This window comes from Maylandia zebra, linkage group LG1 (assembly GCF_041146795.1).
Source record: "Maylandia zebra isolate NMK-2024a linkage group LG1, Mzebra_GT3a, whole genome shotgun sequence".
Lineage (NCBI taxonomy): Eukaryota > Metazoa > Chordata > Actinopteri > Cichliformes > Cichlidae > Maylandia > Maylandia zebra.
This window is the reverse complement of record NC_135167.1, coordinates 1,646,873-1,662,642: the sequence shown is the minus strand read 5'-3', so window position 1 is coordinate 1,662,642 and position 15,770 is coordinate 1,646,873. Positions and strand designations below refer to the sequence as shown.

The window sequence follows — 15,770 nt, the reverse complement described above, 5'->3', positions numbered from 1 at the left end:
AAGAAGCTCTCCAAAGCTGTGACGCCTCTTTGTTCAGTCTCACCTGCAGAGGTAGATTCTGACATTACCTGAGAGTCAGAAAGAAGAAACGTGCCGCAACCTTGGTCCCCAGCGTCACCACCTCCATCTTCCATGTACAGTCTTTTAAAGAGGTCACAGGTGAAATCATGTCGAACACAATCCGTTACCTGACAGGTCCAAACACTGATCATGTGACTTTATCTGGCCCCTTCATTATGTGTGTGTGGGGGGGAACAAGTTCAATAAAAACAGAACCGGTGAATCTGACGGGTCCAAACGCTCCTTCAAACTTTCAGCGTTGCTGTTCTCGCAGCTGTTTCAATAAAGTTTAACGTTCTCGATAAAAGGTCGTGCTGAGGTTTTGTGGTGGGCGGAGACAGACGCCATCACCTGACAGGAAAAAGATGAAAACGGATCAAACTGCCTCAGTCATTCGGGCGCTGCTGTGTGGTTTGAATTACAGATGTGCAGCAGGAGAACAGCGCAGAAAGCAGCTGGAGCGTTTTTTAAACGACGGCACATCAAAAAGCCGAGAGCCTCATCCGACGCCGGAGACTCTCTGAAACACGGTCGACACGTCGGCGGGACCATCGAGGGTGACCCCGAGTTAAAGTGGACCTGCTTCTGCTCACTTCCTGTCGTGTATTTCCTGTTCCTGCGTTGTGTCCTTCATGTTAAAGCTCAGCTGCTCTAAACAGTCTCAGTTTTTTCTACTCTTGAATCTGGATGATGTCACAGAGAGGTGGTGCCCTGTTTTTCAAGAAGCAGCCAATCAGAATGCTGTCTTAAAGTGGGAGGAGCTAAACCAGCCTATTTCAGCAGCAGTGAGGCCAGGTATGATATACAGAAGGATTATTTTGAATCATGCAAAGCTGGTCTGGTACAGTCCAAGAATAGAAACAAAATAGATCCACTTTAACGACCTGGTCAAAGAAAACTGATAAATGATGAAAAGGTGAAGAGAGATGAATGTTTGAGACAATTTCTTGCTTGATGACTTAATCTCCACAGAATGACCCGGAGCGGGATTTGACCCCTGCTCAGACCCAGGTGTTCCTAATAATATGCATCACTGACAGAAACCAACATTTCTTTTTTTATTCAGATTCATTAAAAAAAGAAAAATCACATTCAGCTTTTCTTCCAGTATAAAGATCACAGAGCCCATCATCATTTCCAAACATAATTTACATGAAATCACTTTTCAGAGGACGAAGGCCTTCGACTCTTCCTCACACGTGCACGCTCCTCAACACAAAACACATGCATGATCCCCAGAAACGTGTTGAACGGCTTCAAAGGAGAAGAAATGACACTGGTTGACCACAGGGGGGCAGCAAACAACGCCCAAAACTCATGGTTTGTATTTGTTTTTTTAAACACTTGACAGAGGCTGTCGTCATGCCGACTCGGTGCCTATCAGCAGGTTCAAAAGCGATCCCGCTGCGTCCCGATGGCAGCCGCGTGACATTAACGACGTGACGTTAAACTACAGTCACTTCCTGTTATCACCAGTTTTGTTAATGAAAACCAAAAAACATTTGTGTGATCAGACCGAAGCTCCTACATTTCAATAAAGTTCAAATTGAATCATTTTGATTATTTTTCTAAACATTCGTTTAAACGTGATCAGAGCTGCACCGTGGATCAGTGTCGCTGACTGTCCTCTGAAAGTTTCCTCTCACCTGAACGTGCAGCAGGTGGAGCTGCATCATGGTGGAGGAGACATCCACAGACTCATTCATCATTAATAAAATTTAAGACTGACTGAAATCGCAGCTGCAGCAGACAGACTCAATCTGCTGGAAACACTTAGAACCAACTACACTGCGAGGTTCTGCCATTTCCCGCCCCTGTGGTCGGTCAGATGACCTCTGACCCCAGTCCCGTTTCCTCAGACACTCGACAGCGTGTCCGACTCAAATCAAAGTCATACTCAGGCGTGTGAGGAGAGAAATCGAAGGCCCGCCTGGAGGTTCCCTATGAAAATAAAGATCGAGTAGAAACGGGGAGTATGAAGAAGTGCCGATCGTTACCGTGGGCCACGATTTAGAGAATCTGATACAATCATTTATCACACAAAGAGACACGGCTTCAGCTTCTGTGTAGAAATCTGAGGAGGTCTATGTTAAAAAAAAAAAAAGAGCTCCATCTCCACTGAAGATGGTTTTCTGGCTAGTTGTGGAACTAGGCTGGAGCTGCGTGAAGCCCCTCCCACCACGCCCCCTCACCTCCACGCAGGCTGCGAGGTGAGCTCAGTCCTGCGGCGTGCTCGCCGTCTCTGCAGGCTCGCTGTCACCAGGAGACGCCATCGGGTCTGTTTCAGGTGGTCTGAGAGCTTCCTGAACGGCCGCCGTCTCTGGCCCGTCACCCTGCGCCGAATCCTCCGAATCCTCTCCATCCTCGGCCGAAGGCTCTCGCGGCTTGGCCTGAGGAGATGTGGCGCTCCCTTTGTCTCCCTGCTCCTGGAGGAGGCTGAGTCGGTTATTCAGGTCGTTCCTCTCCTTCTGCAGAGCTCTGCACAGCCTCTCCAGCAGCTCCAGCTTCCCCTGCAGAGCCTTGAAGTGACCGTCACGCAGCGTTTTCTGCAAAACAACAACATTCAGTCAGGTCCAGTTTCATGTAGGAGGAAGAATCAGATGGATGAAGCTCCTGTGACATCACCGCGTCGGGTCTCGACACTGGCATTCTGACCACCATCATGCTGGTTTTCAGAGGCCAGAGATCAGAGCCTGGTCAGAATCAGGGTGTTCAACTAAAGGATGTCCAATTACAGAAAGCTCCCCTAAACAAGAGAGCCAATATAATTCACTACGAGTAGCCAAACAGTTAGCAGAGTGTGTGTGGGATCAACAACTGACTTCAAGTAAAAAAAAGAAGGCCACGCCCCTAATAAAACAAACTTTAATCCAGGCGTGTTTTAGGAACGTCCTCCACCGTACAGGTGTAATAAAGGAGGAAATGATCCACAGAGACCAAACAGTTTGTGTCTCAGGCTGTAAACGTGCTTATTTCTGCTGGAAAGTTCTAACATGGGAGTCTATGGGGACTGACTCACTGCTGCCTCTGCTGGACATCAGAGGAACTGCAGCTTTTGGCACTTCAGCGTGGCTGCTTCTTTCAGCTCCCGAGTTCAGACGAGTGCACTCGAGCGTTGGACCTTTATGTTTTAAAGGCTGTGATGGTGCTGAACACTTGATCTGCGAGACACTAATCAGTCTGGCTCTCCTACGTCTGCTCCGGCACTTCTAAAGTGTGTGTCTGAAACATCTGAGGCCAAAAACGTGCCTCCATCTTCATTTTAGATCGACATCGGTCACTTTAAACGTTTCGAGGAAAACAAAACAGAGCCCACGAAGAAGAATCACCTCCTCTGCCATCTGCAGCAGCGCCTGGTTATTACTCTCCCATTTGGTCCTCCACTGGGTCGTTTCCTTCTCCAGCTTCTTGATCTTCTTGGTCATCTGCAGGCACACAGAGTTTAGAAACACAGACAGGTGAGCAGGTAACCGCACGCTGACACGCAGGTGACTCACCTTCTCCATCTCTTGTCTGAAGGTGGTGAAGACCTCGTTGCTTTTAGCCAGGGTGCTCTGGAACTCCTCGAACTTGTCCATGTACAGAGAGAGCTGAGAGACGAGAGCAGTGAGTAATGGAGACGATCCAGCTGACCTGTGTGTGTGTGTGTGTGTGTGTGTGTGTGTGTGTGTGTGTGTGTGTGTGTGTGTGTGCGCGCGTACCTGCTGCTTCAGCTGGGTTTCCTGCTCCTTCATCAGCTCACACTTGCGTCTGGACTCGGTGGCGTCCTTCAGCAGCTGCAGCGGCACAGACACAGTCTCTCAGACACTTGAGCTCATTTACAGCTGCGATAAAAACCAGAACAAACTGAGATCCTCACAAAGTCTCTCTCACGCTGCTGCTTCTCCTCCACTTCCTTCATCATCTCGGTGATTCTCTGCAGCTTGGCGTCCATCAGCTGCTGCTGCAGCTCCTTGTGCTTGAACACTTTGTCGATGTGCTGCAGAGAAACAACAGAAATCTCGTTTGCAGCAGGAGCTGAGTGACTGTAAAGATTACTACAAAAGCAACGTTTTTCTTGCTGCTCTAATCCCAGCCAAGCTTCTCAGGTCCTGGTTATGTTTCTCCTCGGTGTGCAGGACACTGTCACAGCGAGTGACCCGAATGTGCCGAGGCGATGAAACCTTCAGTGTTGTCTCACTGCGACATGACTGAAGAGTAGATTTAAGACCGTAATTGTCTGTAAGACCTTTAAATGTGTATCTAAGACGTCTTAAAGGACCTTCGTGGAGGCAACGTATTTTCCATCTTTGGGAGATGAAGCGACTGCCTTGTTTTTAAGTTTAAAACATCTTCCACAATCAATTTATTTGACCATGTGTGTTGTGGCCAGAGTCTGGAGCTGGCGATGAGGGTCCTGGAGGGTTACTCCAACCAGAACCTGCAGCATGAGCAGAACCAGGATCACCTGCTGCAGACGTCAGTGTGCAGACAGAGTGTCACAACCAGGCCGAGTCTGTTGTGACACCCAGAATGCATTTCTGCCTTTTTAATGGCAGCATTAATCCTCTTCATAACAACCAGCGCTGACTTCATGAGCAGAAACAGACTGTTCTGATTGGACGGCAGGCGGGACCTAAACTCACCTCCTCTCGGAGCTCGTACTGCTCGATGAGCTTCTTGAGCTTCTCGGCCAGCTCCATGTTCTCCTGCCTCAGCTTGGTGTTGTGGGCGCTGTGCTGCTCCATCTGCACCTCGATGTCGCTCAGGGTCATCTGGAAGTGCAGCATGGCCTCCTTCCGCTGCTCGTCGTACTCCCTGGACCGCTGGGCGTTCTCCTCCTGCGGGGTTGAGGGGAGGAGTGACACCTGCACAAATGTAAAATGGTCCTCATCAGGTGTTTGTGGCGGCTGAACTACCTTCAGGGTCTTGTTGTGTCTCTGCAGCTCCCGGCAGAGACTCTCCAGCTTGCTGCGGGCCAGGATGGCCTTGCTGTGCTCCCCCTGCAGGTGCACCTTCTCCTTCACGATTTGAGACTGCTTCTTCTGCAGGGCCTTCAGCTGCTTCTGCATGCAGCGGCTCTCCTCCAGCTGAAAGACAGCAACAACAGAACAAACTGGGTCATTTTTATGTTTATGGAAACAAACAGGAAGCTGACGGCAGCGTGGTGTGTGTGGAGGCTTAGAAGAAACATGTAGCACCAAGAAGCCTGATCTGAAAGGGGACATCTCTAAGCCGTTCAAGTGTCACCAGTCGTATCCGAGTCAGTCAAACCAGGCTTCATGCCAGAATCTGACAACCTCCTCGTACTTTCTTCTTCTTTATGTCCAAGTCTGTGAGAGCTTCCTGAGGTCTAAGGTCACCTTTGTGTGAGATGGTGACGTGTAATCTGAAGCGTGAAACATCTCCATACTTTTTCCAGATGCCCAGCTTGTTGGATTCATTTACTTCTGTGGCTCCAAAAATACAAACTGAAGCTTTGTGATTATTTTCAAACATTACTGTTGTTCACACTGAGCTTCTGCTGATTATTATTCTGTGGGTGTCCACTGATCCACCCACAGAGCTCTGCAGAAATCCAACCAAACTACCACGATCGCTGCTGTCAGAGCGGGAAATGATCGGCCGCGACCACGACTCACGGAGGAGCTGAGAGCGTGTTCACCGTGTCGCTAAATCTGAATCAATCTGCTGCCTGTGATGTCTCTGAAACGGAGCGACTGAGCACGTGCTCCAGATCACACTGAGAAACCCAGACCAACACCACATGGTGACAGAGTGCTTCCTGTCACCTGCTCCCAGGTGTCGGGAGTATCTGCTCAGTGTCGGTGTGTCGGATTTGCGGCTCACCAGGTCGGCGTATTTCTTGCACAGAGCGGCCAGCTTCTCCTCGGGAGTGGCGAGAGCGTTCAGCGCCTGCATCAGAAGAACCACCTCCTTCCCTGAAACCACACGGAAGATCAAAACTGAACAAACCGGACCAACGAGGAAGAAACTGACATCGGGTGACACAAGAATAGAAAAGCTTTAACACAAAAATGTCCTGTTTGGTAAAACTTCCACTTCTCTGGTCTAAACAAAGAGCAGTCTAATCACAGCTGAATGATTCTGATTCAAGTCTAAATATGTGTCACAGTATCTGTGTGAGTGCTGTCAGACACGTGAAGCTTCACACGCTCCGTGTTGGTTTTATTCAGTTTTAAATTTTGTATGTAAATATTTAAATGTGATTCCTGAGGTGAGAGACGCATCCCGGCTGTTCAGTGCTTCTACAGTTCTGCTCGTACCAAAAGCTTTGTCCTCTCTGTTCTTCGCATCTCCGCCGGCATCGAGCTCCGCCTCCACCAGGTCGCTGGGACTGTCCTCTCGGCCTGGAGTCTCCCCCCTCTCCTCATTGGTGCAGGAGAGCCCCAAACCAAACTCAGACACCTCCTCCTAACAAAAGTCACATCCATCTATTAGACAGTTATCCTTTAAACAAGTTCTCTCACAGATCTCGCTCTGTGCAGACTCCGCCCCTCTGTGCTGGACTGCAGCTGGTGGTAATCTTTGTTCTGGTCTGAACTCAGAATCTGCAGCAGGTGGAGAACAAGGACTACCAGCTGCAGGACAACGCGGAGGAGATGAATTTCGTCCGCTGAGTGTAGAATCAGCTGATTATACTGTCACCAAGAACACGTGGGATTATTTATCTGACAGCCCAACTCTGAGGGAAACACAGAAACCTCCCACAGGTCACTGAACAGACATGAACAAGCAGCAGCACAAACGACGAGCCGTCCACACTCACCTGAGACGGGCTGTCCAGGTCGGGCGGGGAATCGTTGCCACCTACGATTCGTCTCGTCCCCACATCGAGCTCGCAAACTCCCGAAGTCTCCATCAGCGTCGGTCACGAGCTGAAGGTCAGAGCAAACACGAGATTACCACATGATGGAAGTCAAAGCACGGAGAAATAAAATCAATTATCTGACCCTCAAATCTGCAGTTGGGTTTACTGAAGAGGTCAGAGTGGTGGGTGGACACAGTGGAGTTGTTCTCATGTCTCTAATTCTGGCCAAGTCTGACATGTATTTCCATTCAGGTCTGCTTCAGATTAGGAAATATAGTTTCATCTTATTCACAATATCAAACAGGTGAGAAAGATTTCACACTGACGAAGAATAAACACTAAATCCACGTCGACATCACTCCAAATATTGTGAAAAACTCTGGGCGGTGAGCGTCGCCTTCCTGCTGACAACGACTGACAGTGACCTCAAACCCCTCTTCACCTGCCTCAGGTGTACAACAGCAGGTTGTGATTTATTCTCAGACAGGGTTGATCCTCTCCGACTGTGTGATTAAACCCACTGCTGTTGTTCCACGCGGGTAAATGCACATCACTTACCACACACTGTTTAAGCATCAACTGGTGTTCCAGGTGTTTATGGACCTCTGTTGGTGCTCTGTCCTAAATCCTTCTCCTCATTCAAAGTGTTGTTATAACAGAGACCAGCCACAGCTGCTGTCAATGTCAACAATACAACTTTACAATAAGTCTTTCTCGTGGAATAAACCCTAACTGCGTGAAATAAGCTCAGACTTTCAGCTCGGCCGCAGCCTGATGGCTTGAACGGGATGAAGAGGATGAGGAGCTCGTGCTTCTCCACAAAGACAGCAGGACTGTGTTCACAGTGAAACACGCGTGTGCAGCAGCAGCAGGCTGACCCTGTACGCACGATGGTAACAGTGTGAGTTCAGTGCACACACGCGCTGAATAAAACTTACACTCAGGCCTACAAACAGACCAGTTCGTTAGCATCTTTCCACTAATAGTAGCAGCTGATAGTTTAGACGCCCTGAAAACGTTCGGTGGAATACTTTAAGAAGCTTAAAAATCTCTAAAATGGACTTTATAACGTGTTTCAGCGGCGCAAACTCACTGAGGTTTACCCCGGGCTAGCAGGCTAGCCTAACCAGCTAACTGCTTTACAGCAGAAATGAGCAATTAGCTTCCGACTGCCCGAGTCACAGAGTGCGAGCTGACCGCGTGAATGTGCAGGTGAACCTGTGAGCCTGTGTGTGACACCTTCAGCCTCTCTCCTACCATCAGAGCGGACTTTCCTGCGCAAACATGCTGCAGCCGCTCAGCTAGAGCTGAAACACTGGCAGCTACAGCGTTAGCTGTTCTGCTAAAGCCGACGATAAGAAACTTTGAGAGTCCCGCTAAAGAACCACAGAGCATCACCTCACCAGCCTACCTGCCGGGTTTGATGTCCGGTGTGTGGGGATAGCTCCCGTTTCTCTCCGCTCGGTTAACGTGTTTACAGTAAACACTGTAAGCTAACCAACTTCACCAAAGTCTAGAAAACAAGACATTAACGGGTTAATTCAAGTATAACACTACAGCCGGATTAAAGGAGGCACCCTTGGGCATTAAGAACCACCTAAAAAGATTTATTATCAGCTGCATGTCGGTCCGGATCAGCACGGTAACCGTAACCCGGACCGAATTTAAGGCGAGTCTTGTGTGACGTCCATCGGCGCGGACGGCATCCTGCTCAGGCTAGCTGCTCTGCTAAACTAGCATCTGATTCTGTCTTCCTGTGAATAAGTGTATCCCTCACGTGTCAGGTGTCACCTTTTGGATTAAAGAGCGCAAGTGACAAACTAACACCGCGCGGAAATGTAACGCGCCTTTGGAAATTAAAGCCAACATTAGTTTACTTCTGTTAGCACGGCTAACCTGAGCTAGCAGCCAGACTGTAGCTAACCCTGCCTGCTAACAGCACTGTACAAACTTTACTTCGCCAAATACCATTTTTTTTTCCCGGTTCTCGTCAAAGCTTCGCATTCAAGCTAATAACCATACCCCACCTAATCAGTTTGAATTAGGCCGGAGCGTTAACAGTGGGGCAGCCGTCGCTTAAACACCTGGAGCGGTTACCTGTGTGTCCTCACCGGAGATGAAAGCAGGAGTCAAGCTGCCATCAACCGACGAGCGCAACATCCGGTGATCTATTTTTCAAAATAAAATCTCCTCAAGTTTAAAAAAGAAGCCATTGCCTCTATGGGGAAACTCGTCCTTTTTCATCAGATCTGAGATGTGTCACTGTGGCATAACAGAAACTGTGTAACTGACCGTGGAGTGGGAAAACTTGATTTAGAATTACTTAAGGGTCCTTGTGCTTGTGAGACTGGTGATAGCGCACATCTCTCAAGTTTTCTGTTACGCCCCTAGTCTAGGCGTGTAGAGACGCACATAAGGTTGGAGGAGAGAGAGGCAAGTACCCGCCCTGGTTCCCAAGCCAAACACCCGAAACCAGCTATGAGTAAAAAATGTGATTTCAGGGAAGCATAGCTCCAGGGTGAACCCAGGCCAAAATAATAAACAAAACCAACTAAGTCCCGCCAGAGGAAACTAACTAAACCCTAAGAAAGAAACATCACAAATTTTGTAATTTTTAAATTATAAATAACAATATTTCCAAGTAGTCATCATCTGCCAGTCTATACGTTTTTTCTGGGGGTCTTGTTCTCATGTGGTTTTACAGTTTTTGAAATATGTGCATAAAAGGCAACTCTCTAATTTGAATGTGGCGTCCACCGCTCCTATTTCCGGTGTTAATCTGAGCAGCTTGATGAATCTAAAGTCGAAACGAAAAGCAAAAAAGCCCCGAGAGATTTTTGTTTTTCAGGGAGGGAGGAAGATGAAACTTAGCTTCTTTACAAAGATCCGTACAGCCAAATAACATAACGGACCTCTCTTCTTGTTTATTAAAAAAACAATCTTTATGTTGGAGTTTTTCACTGACGTTAACTTATTTTTATATTTATAACAACAACAACAATACAAAAATATTATACTAATATTATACAATATATATATTAATGTATATTAATATTATACAATATTATACAATATTATATATTAATATATATATATATATATATATATATATATATATATATATATATATATATATATTAATGTATATTAATATTATACAATATTATATATTATATACTAATAATACTAATAGCGATGATGATATATAAGAATGTCCCATTTAGGAGCTGCTGTGTTAAAGTGAGTGAGTCCAGAATGAGCTCAGGACATCGAGAGTTTGGTTCAGAGAAAAGGAGTTAGTGGCATGAGAACCCTGACTGAGCATGCGCAGAAGAAGTTTCACGTGTGTAGTTTGTTTCTGATTGACCTTATCACTGTTTCACTGAGTTGGAGGAATGCTGGGGGGCGCTATTAGTCCCCCTCCCCCCCACCCAAAGGTTAAACCAGCTGTTTACGTAGCGGACTCTGAAACAGTTGATGTGCTCGCCACCAGAGGGCGCAAACCGCGGTCTCTGTTTACTCCTCATAGTTCACACAGTCTCATGACACTTATTTAGGCTGATTAAGTAAAACATCCTTTTAGTCCAGGGCGGCTTTCAGGAGATAAGTTCCTGTTTTGTGCCCTTTATCTGCGGCTCTGTCAGTGAAACAGACTCAATGAGTGAAAATGTGAAAGGACGCGCAGACACCACTAAATCCTGCCCTCTGAATCCTCACCCTCAGAGTCCTCAGACAGTTTACAGCCAGTTACTCAGGCAGTGATTTCAGGTTAGATTCCAGCAGTAGTGACAGTCTGTGTTTAGCTCCTGGACTTCAAACCCAGCTGAAGGAGGAGGTCTGTTGTGGTGACACCTCCTCCTCCTTCGTCTCCATGGTTATATCTGGTGCCTGAATTCACAGAGCAGAGGAGACACAGACCATCAGATCAGTCAGAGCTGAACACATAATTCATGATCATAATGTGGACATGCACCAAAACACACCATAACTGTCAGCTTCTAACGGTTTGTTTTTTTTCTACTCTTTGCTCTATGTCATGTCACAGAGAGACGATATCCTGATACGGTGATGTGACACACTCAGATGCTCTGCATGGAGTGGAAGCAGTAGAGGTGAATCAGCAGGTGATGACTCCTGGTGTCCAGTTAGAATGAGACCATGAGACAGACCCGGGACAGGTTGGACGGAAGATGTGCTTCAGCCGGAGGAGGTGCTGTCCACAGGACCGCAGTGGACCGAGTAGATGCTGGAAAAGGGATGAGAAAAAGCAAGAGTAATATTAGTATGCATTTGTATTGTTTCAGTCGTTTTAGTGCAAAGACAAATGCATCTGACTCTAAATAAAATCTACATAAGATCACACTGTTGGTCTCAGTTACATATTAACTGAGATCAACAAAAATCAGTAGCGACCCTCAGATACAGCATCCTGCTGTGTTTGTGTTCCTCCTGATTACAGCTCATAATTCCACTAATTATAATCTTTTCTGAGTGTTTGCCGAGCTTTCTGATCTTCCTCTGCTTTGTTGTGCAGCTCTCAGTGAACTGAGCTCCTCTGCTTTCAACCAGGGGAGCGTTCAGCTCAGACAGCCAATGAGCTAACGGCTCGAAGCTGGGCGCCTGACCCGATTGGCTCAGCGCTGTGCATTGTTGTCATCCCGACGGGCGATTGGCCGGCCGATGAAGCCCCGCCCCTTTTCTGCCCTCGCTGCTTTCCATCCAGAGCGGAGAAGAAAAACGGGAGAAGAGACGGAAAGCTGCTCGGGGCTTCGGCTGGAGTCAAAGCGGCACCGCGGAGCTACTTCAGCGGGATTTAGAGACTGGTTCCGCGGGAATAACGGCGACGCTCACCGGCTCACCTTCACGGTACGTCCTCCCGCTCCGCTGCTCTTCCTCGGGCTGAGTTTGAGTGCCAGCCGCTGCTGGTGTCAGATATCAGGGAAGCTGCTCCTCCCGTCTGCTTCCACCGTGGAGCCACTTTCAGGGTGTTGATGTGCAGATACGAGCGCTGTGCACACACTTTGTTCTCTGCGAGACCAGAGATCCTCACGTCTCCAGCCTGTCTCCTCTGGGTGTGAGTCCTGCACGGCACGGGCTGCAGGGTGGTGACCCCTGGACCCCGCAGGGCACAGCTGGGTTTTCTGGAGGTTCACTGTGACCCTGACCGAGCTCTGCAGAAATTAAAAAGGGTGTCCACGAGTGAGGGCTTTACTCCGAGCTGCAGGGGTGGTCTTAGCGGAAAACCCCAGGAGCTGGGACACGAGTGTAAACCCGAGGATCAGTGCACCACCTGTGAGGTTCAATATGTTTATGAAAAGACTGTTCAGGTGTAGTTTGGGATCAGCTTCAGGTCAGACACATGCCTGCACATTCATGTCACAGAGTTATTTCCGGTCATGTGTCTGCTGCTGCTTCATTTTCATGTTAAACAGTAACGTAAAAATCCCTGAGCCCAAAGCTCAGGCTGCTCCAAACACTCTGTCTGTCACACTTTTTTCTACTCCTGGATCTGTGTGATGTCACAGAGAGTGGATAGAAGCTCCACCCACCTGCTGTTTAGTGGTTGTGTTAAAGTGGGAGGAGCTAAAGCAGTGATGGAAGGGTTAGACTGTGCAACTTAAAATGTAACGATTGCTTATCATACTAGCTGTATTATTGAATCATAACACGTGTGTTTACCTGAGAGCCAGAAACCTGTAAAATTATACCTGTGATTAATCAAACTTCAGTGTCTGTTTGCATTAAACCGTTACAGTTACGTTCAATGTTACAGCCCTCTGGTAAAACCCAGACTCGCTCACTGCTTAGTTCAGTTCAAGCCAAGATGGCAGAAGGATGGACTTTTGTTTACAGGGTCTATGTGAAGAATTAAAACTCAAAGTTTCAGTAGGTGTAGGTGTATCTGTGTGTCACCTGGTCCACCTGTGGCTTCAGCTCTCCATCCTCAGGATGATTGGTGGTCTCCCTTTTGAGACGAGCTGTACTGAACATTCGAGCAGCTTTTATTTATCTTTGGGTCTCTCTTTAGAAATCAATTATTCAGACCAGCGTACTGTTGCTGTCCTCGTCTGTCTGTGACGGCGTTCAGGTATTGAGGGCTGTCATTGAAGCGGAACCTCGCCGGTGACCGATCCCTGCTCGTGCTTGTGATGTGATGACAGCTGATTGTAGCTGTTAACAGGTTCTCTGGATGTTCACAGTTCTTCTTGGAAGTAATGAGTCAGTGCAAAGCCGTAAAGCTGTGGGAGGTGTAAAAGCTGGCGTCGGCTGCGTTACTATGTGTGACCGAGTTGGACTGCTGGGGTGACTTTTTTAGAAAAAATGAGCCTCACCCAGACAGGAAGCCAACACACTCAGATGCCTCAGGAGGGGATTATTGTTATTAGTTTGTACTGTCTGATGACGTGTGCAGCACTTAATCTGGCTGGATTCTGCTCTGAAGGAGGATCACAGATGGAGATGCAGGTTATTTGAAAGAGAATATTAGATGTGAGGGTGTGAAGCATCATGGGATGTCCCTGCCATTCTCGCCCCGAGTGTCATCAGGAGGCGTTTGGAGGTTGCACACAGCAGACGGCGCCATCTGTTCGGCTGCTTCCACCCTCCGTGTTTCCACCTCAGGTGTCGCCTCAGAAGTACTCCTGCGTCTCCGACCTTCCATCCTCCCTTTCAGGCGCTTCGGCTTGTCTCCGGCTCCGGACATAGACTCTGATCCATCCGTCTGTCTCTCCCGTAAACACTGTCTCAGAGGTCAGACACAGTGTCTGAACCAGCAGCACATGGCCCTTGTTCTTCCCTTTTGCCTTTTTGTTTCCATGACAACCACACACAGAAATCACCCCTCAGATTGCTCTGTCAGTGTGTGTGTGTGTGTGTGTGTGCGTGTTAGCTCTTGATGGCTGGCTCTCTGTCGTGCCTTACGGGGACGCTTAGCTGTAATAGAACCATGATTACAGTTGTTAGAAACATCTGCGTGTTTCCTCAGGAGAAGAAAAAGTCCGACTGACACAAAATAGTTCTTTTCAGAGATCAAATAATGTTTTTAAAACACCCTGGGCTGGAAGGCCCAGATACCTGCAGTTCCTCTGATGCCCAGCAGAGGCAGCAGTGAGTCAGTCCCCATAGATTCCCACGTTAAAACTTTACAGCAGAAGTAAACATGTTTACAGCCTGATACACCATATACAGCAAATCACCTCTTTAAAGTTTGCATTATTAGGGGCGTGGCCTCTCTGACTGACAGGTGGATGGTGACACAGCTGCAGCTGCTAGCTGTCTGCTAGCTAGGGCAGGGCAATATGGCCAAAAATATTTATCACGATATATATTTGAAAATTTGCGATAACGATATAACTGACGATATAACTGACGCGAGACAAAATACTTTACAACTCCACAACTTTATTAGTGCAAAAAAAAACATCACTGTATTTTCACTTAAACAAGCAGCTGTTTTATGTGCATTAAAGTTCTATAAAATGTAACAGTGCAAATGCAAATTCTTTGCTGACAGTTTAACCAAAAGGCATTTCCAGTGGAAAGTGGCCGACATATCCTCAGCATAACCATGTATAATATCCACAAAACTTAAAAAGAGGTTATACACACACAACACGGTAACATGTTGAAGCACAGCACGTATCACTCCGCGAGGCTCCGCCTACGATAGCCGTAATGCTCCGACAATCCATTAAGCGGTGCGGCTTCGTAGCTCAGCAAAGTCATACTGAAACATTTGACAGAATTTCGAGCGCCGTGCACATAAAATCGTTTCCAGGTCAGTAAACACAACCAGAGTTCATACATAAGAATTATAAGGGGCTCTGGCGACTTTTCAGAAAATCAAAGGATTTTAGGAGCAACTTATTTTCCAAACAACACGGTAACAACGACGGCCCGTTAGCATGCGCTACCAAAAAATAGTGCTTTGTTGTGTATCTGACGGACGAAAGCTAAACCAGTTTCACACCAGTGAAGTTTTTTTACAAACCAGTTCTGGTTCATCCGTTTCATTCAACGATCCACTTTCGTTCTTCTCGTTCTCCGTCGCCGTCATGCTTTTTTCGCCATGCGCGTATGAAAACAAAGGCACTGCGCATGCGCGTTTTACCCATATTCTATCGCCATATTTCATTTTCTTATTGTTGCCCAACATCATACTGTGTCAGTCTGCCCCAGGGCAGCTGTGGCTACACCTGTAGCTGCCTCCACCAGTGTGTGAATGTGAGAGTGAATGAATAGTGGCATTGTAAAGCGCTTTGAGGGGTCCCGAAAAGCGCTATATAAATGCAATCCATTATTATTATTATTATTATTATTATTATTATATGGCCCAGCCCTACTGCTAGCTTCCCCTGAACTGGACCTCTGGGCCGTGTTTGTGCTGTTGGAGCCTTTTGGAGCATTTTAATGGCGTGTGTGTTTGTGTGTGTGTTTGTGTGTGTGTGTCTGTCTGTCTGTGTGTGTGCGTGTGTGTTTGTGTGTGTTTGTGTGTGTGTCTGTGTGTGTGTGTCTGTCTGTGTGTGTGCGTGCGTGTGTGTTTGTGTGTGTGTGTGTGTGTGTCTGTGTGTGTGCGTGCGTGTGTGTGTTTGTGTGTGTGTGTGTGTGTGTGTGTGTGTGTGCGTGCGTGCGTGTGTGTTTGTGTGTGTGTGTGTGTGTGTGTGTCTGTGTGTGTGCGTGTGTGTGTTTGGGGGGTAAACAGTGCAGAGCTTCATGTGGAATCTGGCCTGGTTGTTTCTCTCCAGTGTGGCCTCGCTCCATCCTGCGGACCTTTTGTTTGTCCGTCTTCCTGTGTGGAATGTCAACATCCTCTCATTTGTCGCTCCACCCGCCGCCCGTCAGGCCGAACCAGAGGAGCCAAGCTCCGTCTGCTCCAGCGCACCTCCGCCTGCTCGCTCGT

At 47.6% G+C, this 15,770-nt stretch overlaps 2 protein-coding genes across 9 annotated transcripts in view; one reads left to right on the top strand and one right to left on the bottom strand.

Moving 5' to 3' along the window:
* Positions 1 to 1,094: 1,094 nt before the first annotated feature.
* txlng (taxilin gamma) lies at positions 1,095 to 9,034 on the bottom strand. Of its 8 annotated transcripts, none has more exons than XM_004565706.3 (12): positions 8,969 to 9,015; positions 8,283 to 8,384; positions 6,830 to 6,938; positions 6,327 to 6,474; positions 5,890 to 5,981; positions 4,959 to 5,129; positions 4,686 to 4,880; positions 3,920 to 4,039; positions 3,762 to 3,836; positions 3,558 to 3,650; positions 3,390 to 3,485; positions 1,095 to 2,606 (listed from the first exon to the last, which is right to left on the bottom strand). In XM_004565706.3, the coding sequence occupies exons 3-12, from the start codon at positions 6,920 to 6,922 to the stop codon at positions 2,277 to 2,279; spliced, it is 1,413 nt and encodes a 470-aa protein (XP_004565763.3). In that variant the 5' UTR covers positions 6,923 to 6,938; positions 8,283 to 8,384; positions 8,969 to 9,015; the 3' UTR covers positions 1,095 to 2,276. The 8 variants fall into 8 exon arrangements, with proteins under 8 accessions (XP_004565763.3, XP_004565764.3, XP_012778580.3 ...); XM_004565707.4 differs by having other exon boundaries at positions 8,899 to 8,979; XM_012923126.5 differs by lacking the exon at positions 8,969 to 9,015 and adding an exon at positions 8,840 to 8,856.
* A 2,502-nt stretch (positions 9,035 to 11,536) lies between these two features.
* ccdc102a (coiled-coil domain containing 102A) overlaps positions 11,537 to 15,770 on the top strand; it is a 51,565-nt gene continuing 47,331 nt past the window's right edge. The window contains exon 1 of the mRNA XM_076883378.1: positions 11,537 to 11,737. Within this exon, the coding sequence (XP_076739493.1) occupies positions 11,552 to 11,737 (186 nt within the window). The 5' untranslated portion in view covers positions 11,537 to 11,551. The remainder of the gene's footprint in view (positions 11,738 to 15,770) is intronic.

Excerpts from the sequence above, each read along its gene's own strand:
- txlng (XM_004565708.3), bottom strand. The coding sequence starts at position 6,922 with ATGGAGACTTCGGGAGTTTGCGAGCTCGATGTGGGGACGAGACGAATC. Across the intron at positions 4,881-4,958 it reads GACACAACAAGACCCTGAAG|GAGGAGAACGCCCAGCGGTC; the intron begins GTAGTTCAGCCG and ends TCAACCCCGCAG. Across the intron at positions 3,837-3,919 it reads AGCAGCGTGAGAGAGACTTT|CTGCTGAAGGACGCCACCGA; the intron begins GTGAGGATCTCA and ends GTGCCGCTGCAG.